The 20621-nt window shown below is 30.9% G+C and overlaps 6 protein-coding genes across 6 annotated transcripts in view; 3 read left to right on the forward strand and 3 right to left on the reverse strand.

The window, feature by feature from the left end:
* Window positions 1-714: 714 nt before the first annotated feature.
* On the reverse strand, window positions 715-3474 carry LOC108573768 (protein PIH1D3). Its single transcript, XM_017936247.1, has 4 exons — window positions 3360-3474; window positions 1994-2199; window positions 967-1094; window positions 715-844 (listed from the first exon to the last, which is right to left on the reverse strand). The coding sequence occupies exons 1-4, from the start codon at window positions 3472-3474 to the stop codon at window positions 715-717; spliced, it is 579 nt and encodes a 192-aa protein (XP_017791736.1).
* Window positions 3475-4000: 526 nt separating this feature from the next.
* On the forward strand, window positions 4001-6485 carry LOC108573745 (lysine--tRNA ligase). The gene is made up of 8 exons (XM_017936222.1): window positions 4001-4270; window positions 4348-4480; window positions 4534-4983; window positions 5062-5307; window positions 5387-5809; window positions 5876-6069; window positions 6148-6310; window positions 6378-6485. The coding sequence occupies exons 1-8, from the start codon at window positions 4173-4175 to the stop codon at window positions 6483-6485; spliced, it is 1815 nt and encodes a 604-aa protein (XP_017791711.1). The 5' UTR covers window positions 4001-4172.
* A 620-nt stretch (window positions 6486-7105) lies between these two features.
* Window positions 7106-8436, reverse strand: LOC108573756 (OTU domain-containing protein 6B). Its single transcript, XM_017936236.1, has 4 exons — window positions 8290-8436; window positions 7771-8185; window positions 7466-7685; window positions 7106-7390 (listed from the first exon to the last, which is right to left on the reverse strand). Exons 1-4 carry the CDS (start codon window positions 8357-8359, stop codon window positions 7205-7207), a joined length of 891 nt encoding a protein of 296 aa, XP_017791725.1. The 5' UTR covers window positions 8360-8436; the 3' UTR covers window positions 7106-7204.
* A 445-nt stretch (window positions 8437-8881) lies between these two features.
* On the forward strand, window positions 8882-14750 carry LOC108573750 (mediator of RNA polymerase II transcription subunit 15). Its single transcript, XM_017936227.1, has 12 exons — window positions 8882-8961; window positions 9130-9217; window positions 9387-9438; window positions 9518-9712; window positions 12685-12944; window positions 13032-13190; window positions 13261-13379; window positions 13459-13541; window positions 13636-13797; window positions 13882-14167; window positions 14243-14345; window positions 14421-14750. The coding sequence occupies exons 1-12, from the start codon at window positions 8900-8902 to the stop codon at window positions 14748-14750; spliced, it is 1899 nt and encodes a 632-aa protein (XP_017791716.1). The 5' UTR covers window positions 8882-8899.
* Window positions 14751-17979: 3229 nt separating this feature from the next.
* On the forward strand, window positions 17980-19546 carry LOC108573758 (GDP-fucose protein O-fucosyltransferase 1). Its single transcript, XM_017936238.1, has 6 exons — window positions 17980-18088; window positions 18170-18285; window positions 18360-18483; window positions 18546-18910; window positions 19018-19254; window positions 19343-19546. The coding sequence occupies exons 1-6, from the start codon at window positions 17980-17982 to the stop codon at window positions 19544-19546; spliced, it is 1155 nt and encodes a 384-aa protein (XP_017791727.1).
* A 160-nt stretch (window positions 19547-19706) lies between these two features.
* The window catches only part of LOC108573712 (carnitine O-acetyltransferase-like), a 2768-nt gene continuing 1853 nt past the window's right edge, over window positions 19707-20621 (reverse strand). The window contains exons 7-10 of the mRNA XM_017936184.1: window positions 20300-20616; window positions 20085-20222; window positions 19778-19967; window positions 19707-19714 (exon numbers count right to left, since the gene is read on the reverse strand). Of these exons, the coding sequence (XP_017791673.1) occupies window positions 19707-19714; window positions 19778-19967; window positions 20085-20222; window positions 20300-20616 (653 nt within the window). The remainder of the gene's footprint in view (window positions 19715-19777; window positions 19968-20084; window positions 20223-20299; window positions 20617-20621) is intronic.

A 20621-nucleotide genomic window follows, 5' to 3' on the forward strand; every position in this document is an offset into this window, starting at 1 on the left:
AATTTTAAAATATGTAACTAAATTGCTAAATTCCCATAGAAACTTTACTCTGAGCTGGAAAAATTTGTCTTCTAATGAAAAGCACCTGAATACCTAGAAAACATTTTCAAAAATCACTAACATAACTCTGATCTTCCACTCAAGACACTTGCACTTTAATTATTAATATTGAAATATTCAAAAGCCACACGATCTACAATAATTTCATTAATACTTAATTATACATGGCTATCCCAACTCATCAAGAACGAAACTTCTGCAAAACTTGAGCCCGATCAAATAACGAAAACTCCTGAATCATCGCGTATAAAGCTCAAATCTTGCAGAACTTACAATTGGAACCATTGAAAGAAAAAATGTCTACATCAAAAAATAACGTTTCCCTTTGTAATCATATACTAACTTCCCGTTAACGATCAATACCCCAGAATGCACACCTATATTCATCATTTTCTGCTATATCTTCGCCCTAAAGAACTTCACCGATCCCTATTATTACCCCATCTCATAAATATTACATCGGCCAAGGAACTTTCAAAGGCGACCGGGCCCGGATACTAAGGAATCTCTCGACAAAATGAAATTTGAGATCGGTGAGCCCAACTTTACGAACGGTAATGCACGCGGACGTGGACGACGATCCCGGTCGCATCCTATGCAGGATCGCTTCCGGCTGTGTACAGGGTCGAGGTTGAAAGCCTACCTAATCGTCGATTAAAAATTCACGTCGTCCAGCTCGCGTACAAGTCTGAGCGTGATCTCCAAGGTGGAGGTGTCGCTGTGCCACTTGGCAGACGAGGCGTTAGGATTGACCGGTTGCGGCGTCTCGAGGTGCAGCCGGTACCTGGAAAATTGTCACTGGCTTTACACTCCGTCGAATTTACACGCTTGCGAAAAATTGTCAAAAGAAATTCTGGCTTCTATCTGGGAATTGAAGGCAGATAAATTGTCGGGTTCCTCCCTCACCTTGGACTACGCACGTCGATCGCTTCAGGTTCCACGGACAGCTCGATCTTTTCTCGTGCTTCCTGCGGCATCTTTACGAACACGTTCAGCCACTCGCAGGATGCTGTGCCTGGCGTTTTGAATCCCATCTGAATTAACAAGACTTCGTTTATTGCAAAGGAAACTAAATGTATGGTATTCAGAGATAAATCCTATTGCGCTACAGTATTCTATCGTAAGAGAAGAAACGACGGAAGCATGTTGCTATGAAAAGAAAGACGAAGATCACGCTACAGCGATAGACAGGCCTGAAGTTTAGAGAAGTCTCGTGAGATTAGAAGATTAACATATTTAGGAGGTTTATCTTATGGAGTGAATCCTATTTCTCTATCGTAAGAAAATTAAAAAAAAAACGGTGGGAGGATATTGCTTAGGAAAGAAAGGGAAAGATCACGCTTGAAGTTTAGAGATTTCATATGCTAAGATAATCACGCAGCTATATTACAAATCGTATAATTCGACGAACAGTGTCGATTAGTAATAATCTTCGCGTAATTACGTGCAATATAAGATACTTCAACTGCAAGATAATGTGTGAAATACAAATTCTATTGTATGCAAAGAACAAATACACTCTGAAACACCGGAACCTTTTACAATGGTAAGCATAACGTACAACTATAACTAATCACGCAATAAATTAAGCTGTCTAATTACACAAATAATTCTACTTCGATTCGGTATACCTTTTCGAAAGAACCCCTTGCCTTACGATTTTCGTACAATCGAACTACTTTATTTCAGCTGAAAATCCCTGAAATACTATTATTTTTAATTCATTGTCCGACGGTTCTTGATTTTACTTTTCAAACTAAACCTAAACTTGGAATTAAAATGAAGCTCTATCGTATGCAACTCTCATTTGACATGATTGGAGCATAACATAAACCAAGGGGTTTAATCAGAAAGTTTGCATCGCAAACGCGTGCAAAGTATACGAATTTCAAGCCGGTTTACTCGGTGTACATATCGATGCGACGACACTAACGCCTAAAAAGACGTCTTCCGTCGTCACCGCCTGCTTAAATTTCATCTCGTATTCCGGCACCTCTCTCGGATCATAGGCTTCCGAATTCTGCGGAGCGGCTGCCTCAGACGGATGCCAAATATCATCAGCTTCCGCTTTCAGTGGTGTATGCGGGCCCGCCGCGTGGTTCTGAGACATCCCATTCTGGGCACCGATATTTCCAGGTCCTTAAAAAGTATCCATTTTGCATCTCGCGTATACTCCTATAAAACCTACTTTCTACCGTAACACACGTACATTTTTTTTCTCTGCCTTCTTTTTCATTTTTATTAATAATGATGTACTCACCTGAAAGGTACTACAGATATAAAAATATCATATTGTTGCCTACATTGCGTAATATCTTTTAAAAATAAGGAACAGTCGTATTTGATTGAAAACTTGTATTGTTTCCTTTAATATCATGTACCTTGATCAACGTCATTTCGTAATATCCAATTTACATTAAATAATTTTACGAATTCTACTTTGCTATTAACCCTCTATGGGCCCGTGTAACTTTCAAGTCACATACTAATATATCGATATTTTATTAAATAATTGACCTTTTTTCCACAAGATGGCGTAAACGCCTTGTTGCACAATTTCTGTATTTATAGGACGATATTTCTTAATTTTACGTTACATACATTTTTTTATAGTCGAAAAAAAAATTCGGCCCATAGAGGGTTAATTAATCGCTGGTTATTTCATACGAATGAAGCATAATTTAACACGTTCCCTGCAGAGTACATAGTTTTATTCAGTACAGTGTAGGTTTGTACTCATACGCGTGTAATTTGTATTAAATGTGCAAATTATATATTCTACATGAGGTATTCTTAAATGTTAATAACTAAAACTACTCTTGATTTTCGTCTTATTTTCGCGTGTAGAATCATCCCTTAAATTTTCTACCAACTGTTGCCGAACACCTTGTATATGCGCAATATCGATCTGTCATAAATATTGGTGCGTCACGTACATAATGTAATTGTGACATTGGTAGCGACGTGTTAAGCATAAAAATATATAAATTGTTATTCTTTTCAATTTTGAATTGTTACTATTATAAACATCAAATTAATTAAAAGAAAAAGAAATATTCTAAACTATTTTCGATCTTTATAATTCATTTTATCGAAATATAATTATTGCATTTATTCTACTGCAACAAAGCTAATACATATTAATCGTGTTTAATACAAAGTATCTAAATCCAAAAGCGACATGTGTTATGTTATTATCTTTACTGTAATTCTCGCGAAAAAAAGAATACACGATGTTATGTTAGAAAATAAATATGTAGGAGCAGACATAACTGCATCCTGAAAGTTGTTTCACTTACCAAATTTTAGAGCGCCAGCCTGTGGTAAATCATCTTCAGAATCTGAATCATTTTTCGGAGGATTGATTAATTCTTGCAATGCTTTTAATTCATGATAACCGAAATAACCATCCATTTCTTTTCTTTTTTTTTTATCAAATACGGAACACTTTTCAAATTGACATTAATTATAAGCAGCAGACTCTAAACACATGAATCAACAAATGCTGTTGTCAAGGTAACACATTTCGAATATTGTATCAGTACCAATGACGTCTAAATTAAAACGGAATAATCATTTTTTCGGATATTTTTACGCACTTAAAACATGTAATAGAAATAATAAAATAAAATCTGTAAGAAAAGTATTGTTAAATCAAAAAAGTAATTTACGATTAAAATTACGCGCCGGAGAAAGACTGAGATACTCAATTTGGCAGATGAAACCACCTTGCAGGTTCGCCAACCAAAAAACAAGAATCCTTTCTGCAGAGGTTTACCAACATGGCTGACACTATGAGTGAAAAATTATCAAAAAAGTGAGTAAAATAATGATTCTGTTGGTAAATTAAATTTACAAATTTTATATCTTACGCCTGTGTAAAATTTCTTATTATCTGTACTTGTAATTGTAACATAACCTAGATAAGGTAGAATGATCACATGTCATGCTCTGGTCATCCACATTGTTTTATGGATAACTGTCTGCATAGATATAATTCTCCAAAGAGCTAAGTAGTATTATTTTACAAAAATCTATAAGTAAATATATTTATTTTATATATACGTGTACATAAACGACTACTATAATACCAGCAATACTTATAATTAATTATGGTGTGTAACATAACCAAAGCATTTGTTGACGTGGTATTACCGGTGCTTTTTAAAACAAAATTGCATCAGATACCTATACGTCATTTTCACACGAAGTGCGTACGACTTAAGAAAATTTTTTCGTATCTGAGAAATAAAAGCTATACTTCAAACATTTTAAATCCACTTACAGTGAATTAAAAAGACGTTTGAAAGCAGAACAAAAATTAAAGGAAAAGGCAGAAAAAGAAGCTGAGACATCAACAAAAGCCCAAGCTAAAGCACAAGAGAAAAACGAAGTGAAAGAGGAGGATATTAGTCCAAATATACCATTATTGTATTTAAGTTGAATATTAAAATTACCATATTTACTTTTCAGGAATACATTAAACTTCGGACACAAGCAATCACTCATCTTAAAAACACAAATGATGTTCCATATCCTCATAAGTTTCATGTATCAATATCATTGGAAAATTTCATCAAGAAATTTAGCAATAACATAAACAATGGAGAACTCCTACAGAATGAAGTACATAGCATTGCTGGTCGTGTGCATGCCATTAGAGAATCTGGTGCTAAACTTATCTTTTATGACCTCAGAGGAGAAGGTGTTAAAATTCAAGTAATGGCAAATGCAAGACATTATAAAAATGAAGAAAAATTTACCACTGACATTTCTAAAATAAGAAGGGGTGATATTATTGGTGTAATTGGAAATCCTGGAAAAACTAAGAAGGGTGAATTTTCTATTATGCCACATAATATTACACTTTTGAGTCCCTGTTTACATATGTTGCCAAATCTTTATTTTGGATTGAAAGATAAGGTAAAAATAAAATAGTAATAAAAAGGCTTTCATCTAGACTTTTGACCAATGATAATTGTATTACTTTTAATCACTTAGGAAACAAGATTTCGCCAACGTTATTTGGATCTCATATTAAATGATAAAGTGAGAAAAACGTTCCACACCCGATCAAAAATAGTCGCATACGTTCGTAAATTTCTTGACGAACTTGGATTTTTAGAAGTTGAAACACCAATGATGAATATGATTGCTGGTGGTGCAACAGCCAAACCTTTTGTTACACATCACAATGAATTAAATATGGACTTGTATATGCGTATTGCTCCAGAATTGTATCTTAAAGTAAAGAATATTTTTGTATAATTATAAGTAACTATTATATGTAAAGTATGTATTAATACATTACTCTCTCCATGACTAGATGTTAGTTGTAGGTGGATTGGACAGAGTATATGAAATTGGAAGACAATTTAGAAATGAAGGAATAGATCTGACACATAATCCAGAATTCACTACTTGTGAATTTTATATGGCCTATGCAGATTATAACGACTTGATGTCTATCACAGAAGATATGGTATCAGGCATGGTGAAGGCAATACATGGTAGTTATAAAATAACATACCATCCAGATGGGCCAGAGGGCGAAGCGGTAGAAATTGATTTTAGTCCACCATTTAAACGTGTTTCAATGATGAAAACTTTAGAAGAACTCTTAAAAGTTAAGTTACCTCCAGCAGATAAATTAAATACTCTAGAAGCAAATGAAATGCTTAATGATCTTTGTACCAAACATGAAATTGAGTGCCCTTCACCAAGAACAACAGCAAGATTACTAGATAAGGTAAAATTATTTCTAAAGTTAAAAATAATAAGTAAATGCATATACTAATCAGCATATTCTTAACAGCTTGTTGGAGAATTTATAGAAGAAACTTGTATCAATCCTACATTCATTTTGGATCATCCACAAATCATGTCCCCATTAGCAAAATGGCATCGTTCTGAGCAGGGCTTAACAGAACGATTTGAATTATTTATTATGAAAAAAGAAGTTTGCAATGCGTACACAGAATTAAACGACCCTATAGTACAAAGGGAAAGGTATTAAAACAAAAACTTTTATTAATTGCAATTACAATAATTAATTTATTAATTCCATTTCAACATTATTATACACAGATTTGAACAACAAGCAAAGGATAAGGCAGCCGGAGATGACGAAGCACAATTAATTGACGAAAACTTCTGTACTGCATTAGAATATGGTTTACCACCAACTGCTGGCTGGGGAATGGGTATTGATCGTGTTACTATGTTTCTCACAGATTCAAATAACATTAAAGTAAGTTTTAATATAATAATAGTACTATAAGGAAAATGTGGTACTGAAGATATACATGTACTTACAGGAAGTATTACTATTTCCACAAATGAAACCGGATGATCCAAATAAAAATCAATGTGTAACTGAAGATAATAAAACGTCAAATGATAGTGCAAATGATGTGGAAAAGTGAAAATGTAATACTGTGATTGTATATGATTTCACAATGTGCAAACTATTCAATGGATATAACTTTTGAAAAAGAAATAAATTATACTTTTTGAAAACTAAACTAGAACGTTTTACCATTTTTATTTCACATTTTATACATATTACTTACCATCAAAATAGCATAAAACTATGAGAACACATGAGAAAAGTATTAGCATATATTCATACATACACACAATCTTAATATTTCTAAAGTAATCATTTTTTTAAATATTTGTTTAATTTTCATTAAAGACTAAACTTTTATTATAAAAAACGTAAATCGTATTTAAATTTGTATTTACATTAAAACTTCAAAACAAGCAAGCACTGAACAGTAATGTGTACTTGCAGTATGCTGGCAGCTTCTGTATATTGTCAAATATTTAAATAATAAATAAATAAAATGTTCACAATAGTACGATAATCCTTTACAAAAAACCTAAAGGAAGACCTATTAATTCTTATTATTTTAAATCTAACTTACTATTAACAAAAATTACAGACTTTTAAGTATATGATTAGTTAAGGTTACCAGAGAAACGTTGAAATATTAATTTAAGATGTAATTGATATGTTTCCTGGAGACTTATATGTGGCAGCTCTTTAAATGGTTCATATATTGCATCATAATAAAATATGCTAATAGGTGTGCTCAATTTCTCCATTGCAAATATTAGCCAAATATGATATCCATCTTTATCAGCTCTCTTCTTCTTTAACATATTTGGTGACAGAATTATAATGAGCACCTAATTCATACATGTGTCTGTGATAAGTCACTATCATTTTTTTTTCATTATTATAGTTATCACCAATAACATATGGTGCACCTGATGCCTGAATGACTTCTATTGGACATTTCAGTACATGCGAAAGAACTTGTAGCTATTTTAAATAAAAATAATTCTATAAGTATAATTAAAGAAAAATACAAATATTTTTCATTTAACTTTAACTTACCTCAATAGCTCCTCCCCAAGCACTTGTATTGGCAACATCATCACAATATTTTTCATATTGCTCTGGTGAAAGAAAATCATCAGAATCTGGATTGGAAATGAATGGCAAAAATTCATTCATATTTTCCCTTAAGTGTACAGCAGTTTTTGTTCTGAGATCATGCAAATTTAATGGAGTTTCTCCTATAACCTTCAACTGATGTGCAACAGCATTGTATAAGCTGGAAAAATTGTATGCAATCATGTAACAATCAGTATATACAATTAATATAAAACTAATATAAATTATGTAAACAAGTAATTTACCAATGACCATCACTTGGAATTTCATAAATCATTAAACCACGTTCACAAAGAATTTTCTTAATCGTTTGTAATTCTACATTCCTCTTTCCAAAAACATTTAATGCTTCTTCTTCTATGATTCTCTGATTCCGTTCCTTCTCTGCATTTGCTTTCTTGTCTCTCCTCTTTTGTGCCTTAGAAACTCTTTGTGTTAGCTGATCACATTGTTTATTGTCATTTGTGCTTTCATTGTTACTATTTTCTGCATTTTCATTTTCCACATTATTTATATTAAGATGTGCAACTTTCCATCTAGTTAACTCTTCTTCTTGTTTCTTGTCTAAAGCTTCTTCTAAACGACCAATTTCCTCAGTCACTTCTCTTTTTTTCTTCTTATCACCCTTGCAAATTGACTTTTTCAACGTTTGTATTTGTGCTAAATTTAAAAATACAATTAAATATTTTTATATTTGAGAAAAAGAATATATCAACCGAAATTGACAAGAACAAATATTAAAAAGAGTTATTTAATTCCGTTACCTTGTAATTCCTTTCGTTCTTTTTTATGTTTTTGTGTTAAATCTTCCTCCGTTAATTCTAACTCTGCCATTTTTAATTTAGAGGTTACTTAAAAACTGTATGCTTATTTTAAGGTTAAGGAGCAAAGTTCCAAGCATGATGAACAAATAATGCATCACAGCATTTTCATGAATTAATTTCCACTTTTGATAAGAAGTTAGGTAAGGTTTAAATTTTGTTCTTTATCGTAAGCTGAATATCCAAAAATTAATGCATTTTGAGTCTATTTGTTTTTCAAACCAATTTCAAAATTTTTAATTTTGCAAAAGATTAATTAATTACATATTCCTAACATTTTCAATGTCTTATTTATAATTTTATACAATATTTTTGAATATTAAATTGAATGCAACAAACTAAGCAATAGCTACTTATATACATGAAATGTAATAATTATCGTTCTCATAGAAACGTGATTAAAGAGGCTATTTACTAATGCCTTTATGTTCCAAACTATGCTACGAATAGCAAGCTCTCAGTTTACTATATAGGTGTTTAGTCGTTGAGTTACTTCGGGAAAAGAAAGTTGTGTGATTGCTTCGATTGTTGATTTAATTATTAAACATTAAAAATGGCAACAGACGAAAATTCTTGGAGAACACAAAATTTTCGGCAAAGTGTAATTGCAAAAATGTAAGTTAATTTATGTCTCTAAAATCTTTATAGTTATAATAATATGCATTATAATAAACAATGAGTGATTCATGTAGTGTGCAATATTTGTGTAAAAATAAAAGCGAACTCGTATATTTATAAAAATAAAGTATATACCTTTGTATTTATTGAATATTGTTTATACAGAGATGAAGCAGTACAGATATCTGGAATGCCCACTTCAAAAAATAGTATTGAAATGGAAAATCATGTTTTTCAAAAAGCAAAAACTAAGGTTTGTTGTAATTCTTCTCTATTTGCATATTTATTCCAGATTATGTATTAAGCAAATTAATAATGTATTAAATATTGTAGATAAAACTTATCGATGTATTGTTTACCATAAACTCTAAAGATAAAATTGTTAATTAACTTTATTAATTGCTACTTTATTTTTTTTGTAGGAAGAGTATCTAGGTTTTGTAGCCAGACTGATTCTACATGTCAGAGAATTAAGTAATATATACATATTCTAATTTATACAAATTATATTTACACAATTGATGGTTAAACTATATTACACTAATTCTTTCAGATTCTAAAAAGGGTGCAGGGGGTACAGCACCAGGTACAGCTGGTTCTGGAAATCAGGGAATGCCTGACCCAATTGGAGCATTACAAACATTGGCACGCCAAGGAACGGGTAACAATCAAATGATGAATATGAATGGACCTGGACCTAATCCTCAAGGAATAATTCCACAACAACCTGCAAATACTGCTACCAATTGTAAATATGTCAATTATTAAATACTATAAGTAATTATATCTTTTAAAAAAGTAAGGATATCATGTGCAATGCAACTGTCTGCAATTATCCTAGCAATAATGTTTCTATGGGTAGAGGTGCATCTGAGATTTTAATGTCACTTTCATTTTTTCAAATAATATGCCACACTTTTTTATTCTCTGTGCAATAGCGGGTACTTTGACGATTTCAACGACCTGTAGTATAAAGTCATTCTACTATAAAGAAAGGGGTAAAAAAAGTGATTTCTATGTCACAAAGATGCTTGGAGTGATGTCCATTTACATTGATACAGTATTAGTAATGCCAAATTGCTGAAATACACATATACTTACTATTTGCGGATTAATTGTAGTATATAGCGCAACGATATACTACTTCATATTTTCTAATGTGGTCAGTACTTCCTAGTACAATGTTTTTTAATCAGTTATGCTGGAAATTGATTCACTGATGTGCATGACCAAACTGCCCACAGTAATTCAAAGCAAGCCATAACTTGAAATCCAAAGAAGACAATTCTATACAAATTTTAGACAGATATGTGCAATAAATCTCTTTATTAATAATTTTGTACAAAATGATAAACTTCAAGGCATTATGATACATGTAATGCAACAAAACATTTCTTATATTCCCCCATAGTTTCACTCTATTTTTTTTTTCGCGCACACTGCGTCTTCTTTGAGGGTTTTCTTTAGCTTTCATGGGTGGAATACTTCTAGGAAAATGTTCCCCATTATTTTGCTTGCAGACGGACTGGTGGATCATCTACAGACATCCTTCTGCGAGTTCAATATTAAGGAATAAATACACTTTGTATAATTTGTGCCACAACATCTAGTTGAAATTTGGAAAAACCGAAGTTGCTTTTTAGTCGTTCTAGCGCAAGTTATGGTGGATGAACGAAATTAGTCTACCGCGTTTCATTCACCGATTCGAAAAGATTATATTCCGTGTGCTTTTTATTATACATGCACAATATGCATGGCATTCATCATTGCTGGTAATGTGAGCATCAGATTTCTTAATACATATTCTTTTATTCTATGTATAATACATATTACTTAATACATATACTTCAAATGAAATTCTGGTTCTTTATTTATAAATGATCATTCCGATCGTCACTTCGATGATTGCAGTGTTCCATCTATATAAATAAACATCACTATGAATACTTCTTATAATGTAAAAATCATTATTTATCTCTTATTTACTTCTAATTGCTTTTATACTATATGTCGTCTAAATCGACCAAAAACTTGCTATTGCACTAGGAATAAAAACATATGGCTTATTTAATATTGTACAACTTTCATAAATCAAATTTATTTATACTTTCGAGAAAGGTAGAAATATTTTAGGTAAACAAAGTTATTATCCACCCTATATATGAAACATATCACAATTTACATCTTTCAAAATTAAAATATCAACAATATATAAAGAAGACATATACATCCTAAGATGATTCCATTATAAACAAAGTAATATTTAAATTTGAAACTTTTGTTTCTAGAAGGAATCATTCTAAAGATACAAGATTTAAAGTGACTGTCATTTAAAATATTATGAATTAATAACTTTACTTGATACTTTCTTTTTATTAAAAAAACAAGAAACATAACATAATAATTACAGTAATAAAAGTTAAATAAAATTATTGTTTTTTAAATTATACGAAATACATTTAAATATATAGTTTATAAGACAGTTTCAAAAATGTCAGGGTTCACTAACATGTATTACTCGCAATATGAAAGCTCTATAGAAAGTGAACCTGCTTATGACTCTGACAATTCAGAGACATATAAAAGATTAATACAATCACCATCTCAAGCTGGTTTTCGTCAATATATTGAACGTAGAAACGATGAAGAATTATTACACGAATCTTGGAAGCGCACATTACGCGAACAAACAAATCTTGCAAAAAAGATCAAAGATCAATGTGGTATGACAGTTCACATAGCAGATAACAGAGTAACTTATATTTATAAACCTGTTAGTAATGGAATTCATATACCAGGCATCAAATTTAAAATAACATTTGTTTATATTAAACTATTACGTAAATGGTACATTAGTCTAGGACGCAGTCTGTTACCAGATGTAATAAATCTTCATAATAAAATAAAAAAAGGTACTTATGATCCCACTGGACCAAGAGTTCTTGAAATAATACGTAAAGTAAAAAATTTGTTAGAAATTTTTGTACAAAGACTAGAATATATATATAAAATGATTGACAGTACAAAAGAAGCTTATAAAGATATTGAATTTCAAATGAATAAATCTTTGACTAATGTAAAAATAGTACTGAAAGAAAAAGCTTGGCCAAAAGCTATAGAAAGGACAAGTCCTAAAGATATTATTTTTCTAGATCTAATGCTAGATTCAAACTTTGAAGCTGAAAAGTTTACATATTCATATGTACATTCTTATGATGTATCAGCAGAACAAAGGAAAATGTGTGTATCCAAACTAGAAAAGCGATTAAAAATATTTTTGGACCTCCCTTTAATGGATGCATTTACAACATTTATGAATGAACATAATAACAGCTTTGATGAAACATCACCATCACCTTAATTATATATTTTAATTATTTAGGGTGAAATATATTATGGTGTTTCTTATTATGTCTATATTTAAGTTTACATTTATTACTTTTTATTTAAACTGTATAAAATGATAAATTTTTTTTAATTACAATTGTTTATGTAGTTCTGTAACATATTTTTCAAAGATATTACCTTCTAATATATAGGTATTAGGTACATTGTATGTTTAAAAAGATCATTGATTGAGAAAATATATTTTTTTAAAAAAAGAATAGTGGTATCATTTTATCCATATAATTACTGTAGTGTGTTATATTTTTAAAAACAAGTAATAACGATTCATTCACATAGAATAACTATTTTATTTCGTACTATCAATTATTTTAGTATTACAAAGCTTGAATCAGCGACCAGGACAACCTATAACCATGCAAGGTATGCAAAGCAAAATGCCAGGAATGGGCATGATGCCTGCTCAAACCAGTGGTCCAATAAGTCATTTGGGTGCTATTCAAACTATGCAAACTAATGCAATGTTGACACAAATGAATCAAATGGGACAAGGAAATATTCCTCAGCAAATGAATCAAATGGTTCCTAATCAAATGGGACCAATAACTACAGGTCAAATGCAACAAAACATGCAAGTATGTATTTAGTACAAAAAAAAAAATATTCTTTATCCTTATAACAAATATAAATATCAATAAATGATAAATTATAATTTTTTTCAGACTCAAATGCAAAATCAATTATCTAATCAAATAGGTAATCAAATTAGTGGATCCATGAGTGGAATTCAAACAAGTATGCCTCAACAAATGAATCAAATTGCTCCAGGACAATTAGGTCCTGGTCAAATGCAGCAGCAATTAAGTCACATGCAAAGAAAGGTATAATGAGTGAAAAATTAATATACAAATATCATTATTTAAAAATTTTCATAAGTGCTATTATTTATAGCAAGGGGAAATGATAAACACTGGATTTCCTGGCCCTCGAAATGTTACACCAAACCAATTTTTAGGTCAAAGCCCATCGCCATCAGCGCCAAGCCCTGCTGGTTTGGGTGCACCATCAAGGTTATTTCTTTTAAATAGCTTATCTAAATACACTTTTTGAATTACATTCAAAGTTATAACTACAACATATACATTACAGTAATCAAATGGTAGCATCACCAGCATTAGTTCCATCATCAAGCCCACAACATGCAATGATGGCAGGACCACAACGATCTGTGGGTATGTTAAAATAGTGTTTAATAAAGGAATTATAAATTTAACATTACTATCACCAAAATACCATAAAAGTAACATAAAATATCTGTGGAATTAGGTATGGCACCATCTCCTAGTAGTTCTTTAAATACTCCCGGGGGTGTAGGTGCTACTCCAAGTCCACAACAGGAAGATCAAGCATATAGGGATAAAGTCAGACAATTAAGTAAATATGTAGAACCATTACGAAGAATGATTTCTAAAATGGGAAATGAAGGAAGTAAGTAATTTTTATATTAACATTAATCTCGATCAATTTCTTCATTTGTATATATAATTAATTATACAATTTTTTATTTTGCAGACGTTGATAAATTAAGTAAAATGAAGAAACTTTTAGAAATTTTATCAAATCCTAGCAAACGAATGCCTTTAGATACATTATTAAAATGTGAAGTTGTTCTTGAAAAATTAGATTTTAAACGAAATGATGCTAGTGTTGGACCTCCAGTCACAACACTTAAAGAACATCATTTCTTTAGTCCACTTTTAGAGGCTGTAAGCACTCACCTCCAAAGTCCAGTAGTAAATCATACATTACAACGTACTTTCGGACCGTGTTTGGAAGCTTTATTCGGTCCAGAAATAAAGTAAGTAACAGTTATGTTCACTTGTGAATAATTATATTGTAAGATATCTTATAGTAGTAAAATTTATCCATCTAGGAATTTGCCACCACCATTAAAGAAACAAAAAATAGAAGAATCTCTAAGTGAAATACCAGATGTATTACAAGGAGAAATAGCTCGATTAGACCAAAGATTTAAGGTAATAAATGTTTCTTTGTGATTTAGAACGTTGCCATATTTTTATATGTACATAACCATATATGAATATGTACAGGTTAGCCTGGATCCAGCACAACAAACTGGATCAAAATGTATTCAGCTAATATGTTGGCTGGATGATCGTCATCTTCCGTGTGTTCCGCCTGTATCAGTTACAGTTCCCGCCGACTATCCATTAACACCTCCGCGTTGTGTAATGGCACCTCATGAATATGCTACAACATTCCTGTGTGCAGTACAGAAAGCTTTAAACGCACGTATAACAAAACTTCCTCGTCGGTTTTCTGTATCTCAATTATTGGACACTTGGGAAATGAGTGTAAGACAAGCCAGTGCTCCTTCGCAAACACCGATTACAGCTAGTACTGTATTAATGGGTTTATAGTACGTTTTTGTATACAAAATGTTTTATAAACTTAAAATAATTATAAATTAATTATCCTATATTTTCTTCTGGTTCTTTTTTAAAACACCCATTCTCTTCTCTAATTTTTATTTACATTAATTCTAGTATTCTTAATACTTTATTTTATATAACATATCAATTAGTATATTTTATGTAAGTATAGAATGAAATATTATTTTAATACAACATTCACAATTGTTTAATTATAATATATTTCTATTAAAAAAATTCATCATTAATTTCACTGTTTCTTTTTCTTAAGATATATATAAAAATCGAGACAAAATTTACCAAAACACATAATTATTAATACATTCTGAGATATCGATCGAAATTTCTGAAATACTGATTGTGTAAAAAATCAGTGCTTTTATTATGCGTAATGAGTTAGACAAGGAAAGTTATAGTGGTAGACAAGGAAAGAGAAAAAAAAAAGGTGAGCGAGACTAACGTCATCTCGCGTCTGGTGACGCGAACTACGATTTCTTAATAGGATAACAGAATATAAACAGAGGTATTAGACAAGGATAGCACTAGTGTGCGACAAGGATAGAGAGAGAATGCTTCCTATTGGTCCGCCGGCCGCCATGTTACTCCTTCTATGTCCTAAATCGCGTCGGTCAGTGAAAAATCATTAATAACTCAATAATTAGGATGATTTTATGAACTTTTAAAATTGAAGAATGAAGTATGGACTTTCAGCAACTTTCACATATAGTTTTTATTGCACTAAACCCTTTCAATAATTAGTCATTAACAATTATTGTGTCGAGTGTCGGCAGCGATATCGTACACCCTTCTGGTTTTTCATTAATTTTGTAGCTTTGTATAAATATGTTATGCACTTTCATACATGCGTTAGAAAGGCTATTCCTTTAGCTAGTTTCTCGTTATATTTTCATTAACATAGTCATCGTAATTTGCGAGCTATTAAACATTATTTGAGTAAGTATTATACTCGTTGTATTTAAGCGTAACACATTTCCGCAATTTCATTAATAACTCAATAATTACGATGATTTTATGAACTTTTAAAATTGAAGAATGAAGTATGAACATTCAGCAACTTTCACATATAGTTTTCAGTGCACTAAACTCTTTCAGTAATTTGTTATTAACAATTTCAGTACGTGATGTCGGGAACGATACCGCATACCGTCAAGTACCTTTACGGTTTTTCAATAATTTCACAGCTTTCTACTAAATTCTCGTGCAATTAACTATACGCAGCTGAAAGGCAACTCTTTTGGCTATATTCTTATATAATTTTATTAATATATTCGGTTTAATGTAGGAGTTATTAAAGATTATATGGGAGCGTTCTCTATTCATCGTACTCGAGTATACTCAACTGTTACAAACAATTGCTAATATTTCATAAACCACATCAGATACATATTCCAAACTTATTGGAGAATATAGTAAAAAGACTATGCTACATTCTATATGCTTAAAAGTACACAATTAATCATGCTTATTCACAAAAATGACGGAAATGCGCTACGTTTGAATGCGACAAGTGTAGTTCTTACCCAAATAATGTTTAATATTTCGCAAATTACGACGACTATGTTAATGAAAATGTAACGAGAAACTAGCTAAAGGAATAGCCTTTCTAACGCATGTATGAAAGTGCATAACATATTTATACAAAGCTACAAAATTAATAAAAAACCAGAAGGGTGTACGGTATCGCTGCCGACATTCCGCACAATAATTGTTAATAACTAATTATTGAAAGAGTTTAGTGCAATAAAAACTATATGTGAAAGTTGCTGAAAGTCCGTACTTCATTCTTCAATTTCAAAAGTTCACAAAATCATCGTAATTATTGAGTTATTAATGAAATTGCGGAAATGTGTTACGGTTAAATACAACGAGTATAATACTTATCCAAATAATGTTTAATAGCTCGCAAATTACGACGACTATGTTAATGAAAATATAACGAGAAACTAGCTAAAGGAATAGCCTTTCTAACACATGTATGAAAGTGCATAACATATTTATACAAAGCTACAAAATTAATGAAAAACCAGAAGGGTGTACGATATCGCTGCCGACACTCGACACAATAATTGTTAATGACTAATTATTGAAAGGGTTTAGTGCAATAAAAACTATATGTGAAAGTTGCTGAAAGTCCATACTTCATTCTTCAATTTTAAAAGTTCATAAAATCATCCTAATTATTGAGTTATTAATGATTTTTCATCGATCGACTTAATCTGGAGCCCGATACGTGGAGCTCGGCGGCCCGCTGACCAATAGGAAGCGTTTTCTCGCTATCCTTGTCGCACACTAGTGCTATCCTTGTCTAATACCTCTGTTTATATTCTGTTATCCTATTAAGAAATAGTAGTTCGCGTCACCAAACGCGAGATGGCGTAAGTCTCGCTCACCTTTTTTTTTCTCTTTCCTTATCTACCACTATAACTTTCCTTGTCTAACTCATTACTCTACTGCTATCCTTGTCTAACGATATTTCTTTCCTTGTCTAACGCATTACTTTAGTGCTATTCTTGCCTACCCGTATTCCTTTCGTTATGTTATTCATTTCTGTATTGCTAAATACCTGGACGAGTTATCTTGCGTAAATACCCACTCAATCCAATGTATGTGAATATTTTTATATGCAGATTTAACAAAAGAGAATCTTTTATATCTGTCGACTGTGCCATTTTATATAATTAGATTATATACATATATTTCCTTAATTTACGTATTTCAGAACATGAAACATAAATTCCGATGAGGTGATAGGTCTATTCTGTCCTCATCTGTGGTGGTCTTATATCGATCCTTCCAAATATTAAAGAGAAAACATTGCGCAATTTATGATATAGAAGTAAAAGAAAGATTTGGCCATACGCAACATATAGTAGTTTTTAACATTTGGTTGTTGGTGCTCGCCTAATATTTCTATTTTTACACATGAAAATCATAGAACGTAACAGTATTAAATAAAATATAATCAATAGTAGGGAAGAAGATAATATCCCTACATCGTGTCTGTTTTCCCTATGCTTTGATTTTGAAAGCATTTCTACATTTTCGGTAATCAATGCACGTATCCATAGCAATGGTGGAAATGCATAAAGACCGGAATAATTTAGATTAAATTGTTTATTGCATTCCTAACCCATTACATTTTATATAATAAGTTATTTATAATTAACTAAACTAAATTTTTTAAAATTCGATCATAATGTTCAGTATTATTTTTTTTATTTTACTAATGACCAAGTTTTATAGTACGTGCTGTGAAGATTTCGATATTGATACAAATGGATACATTGTTTATTGTCCGTGTATGGGTAAGATTTTAATAATATTTTTATGATAGAAAAGAAATGATTATGGTTTGTTTAAATTACCAATGTAATTACATTTTTTAGGACGATTTGGAAATCAAGCAGATCATTTTTTAGGTGCTTTAGGATTTGCAAAAGCATTAAATCGTACTCTAGTTTTACCACCATGGGTTGAATATAGGACTGGAGAAACTAGATCTGTTAGTAAACAATAGCATTTAATATTTTACATAAGTTATATAACATTTTTGTAAGTGAATTTGTAATTTTTCAGATACAAGTTCCTTTTGATACATATTTTAATGTCTCACAAGTGCAAAGTTGCCATAAAGCAGTATTAATGGAAAACTTCATGCAAGATATTGCACCAAGAATATGGCAACCTAAGGAAAGAGTATGTAAGTCTTGACTGTTAAATGGAAAGACAAAATGTTCTTCTGAAGCATACTGTCACTTTTAGCTTTTTGCTATTCTGCACGTGGGAAAGGAGATTCATGTAATGCTAAAGAGGGAAATCCATTTGGTCCATTTTGGGATACATACAACATAGATTTTGTAAAATCAGAATTTTATGGTCCCCTTCATTATGATGTTTATCATACAGACATGGCAGTGCAATGGAAGAAACAATATCCTGCATTGAATTGGCCAGTATTAGCATTTACAGGTGCACCTGCTAGTTTTCCTGTTCAATTGGAAAATAAAAAATTGCATAAATGTCTTGAATGGAATATAGACATGCTGAATAAAGCAAAAACATTTATAAAACAAAAGTTACCAAGGAGGGCATTTGTAGGAGTTCATTTACGTAATGGGATTGATTGGGTATATACCAATACTACTTTTTAAATATTCAGAATGTAATAAATTATGAATTTAAAAAGTAATACAAAATTAAAATCTTAAATCAAAATGTGCTTTGTTGTCTATAGGTTCGTGCTTGTGAATTTATATCAAGCACGCCAAATCTTTTTGCCGCTCCTCAATGCCTTGGATATCGAAACGAACGTGGAAAAGCAACTTCCGCTATGTGTTTACCATCATTTGATTTAATAGTACGCCATCTAAAGCGTGTCATTCGTAATGGTAAGGACATAAAATCAGTATTCGTAGCGTCCGATAATAATTATATGATCGAAGAACTTACTAAAGCCTTGGCACGGATGGAAGTAAGAAATTAATTAATATAATTCATATATCTATAACAATATTTATAAAAAAAGTTCAAATCAAATATAATCTGGATATTTATTACAGATCCATGTTTTTAGACAAGATTCACCTACATCTCCTCATTTAGATTTAGCTATTCTTGGAAGAGCAAATTATTTTATAGGAAATTGCATATCGTCTTTCTCAGCTTTTGCTGCAAGAGAAAGAGAAATGAAAGGATATCCTACATTCTTTTGGGGCTTCCCCACAGAAAGATCTTCATCTTCTATTACGCATGAAGAGTTATAATCAAGTACTTAGTAATTATGTTTATTTCTTCCTTTTAATTTTCTTTATCTTTAATTAATAGTATACATTATTTTTTCTTCTATTATATGAAGAAAAACAACATAAAATTAAATTTCTTAAAGCATATAAATATACCTTTGATAAATATTGAAACTTAAAGTTACTTATCTATAAAAAATACAAGTATATAAATTTCAACCATCATTTATGAAAGTAATTTCAATTACACACTTCCCAATTTTATCATATTATGCAACACCTCCTTTAAAATATTTGCAAACTTTTTTGAACTAGTATCTCCACATGATTTGAAAGAAGAACAAGCAATAAGAATATCTGTTGGTCGTGGATTGTAACAGCATCCGTAACCTTCGGGAACAACTGGACCATAACACATAAAAGATGCACTTTTGTAAGGTACCTAAAATACCACTTAAATTTATGATGATACTTGTGAATGACAATATATATTAATTGTTTAGTATACAAGAATTTTAATTGCTTTGCTATAAATTATAAAATTAGAATTAAAAATTACCTGACTAGAAGTCAGAGTAAAATATGTACTCTTTGTATACCCTATATCTTTGTATAATTTTGGAAGATCTATTCCATCACACATGGCTATCATTTTTAAACCATATAAATGTCTGTCAACACCTTCACCAATTATTGCCTATGGTATGTTCGTTAAAAAATTTATTGTAATTATATAAAATACAATATCTATTTATATACAATATATAAATATACCTTGTTGGCAATTTGTTTATGCATGTGTATTGCTCTAATCATCAGTTCTTTCTTTTTTTCCTTACTTATACTTAAATTATTAGAAACCATAACTATTGCAAAATCTATGGATTCAATACTAGTGGATCTAATACATTCCGTTCGTGCATTTTGAAATCTTCTTAATGCTGCAGTCTCGTAATGAACTGGTGGTTTTCCATGTAACTTGTAAAATGTAACTTGCATTGCAATTTGTATAAAACTATCAGGACTTAATTTAATTTTTTTTATTTCATTTGTTCCAAATTCATTAAATGTAAAACATTCCATATCTAGATCTTCC

This window comes from Habropoda laboriosa, unplaced genomic scaffold, assembly GCF_001263275.1.
Source record: "Habropoda laboriosa isolate 0110345459 unplaced genomic scaffold, ASM126327v1 scaffold126, whole genome shotgun sequence".
NCBI lineage: Eukaryota > Metazoa > Arthropoda > Insecta > Hymenoptera > Apidae > Habropoda > Habropoda laboriosa.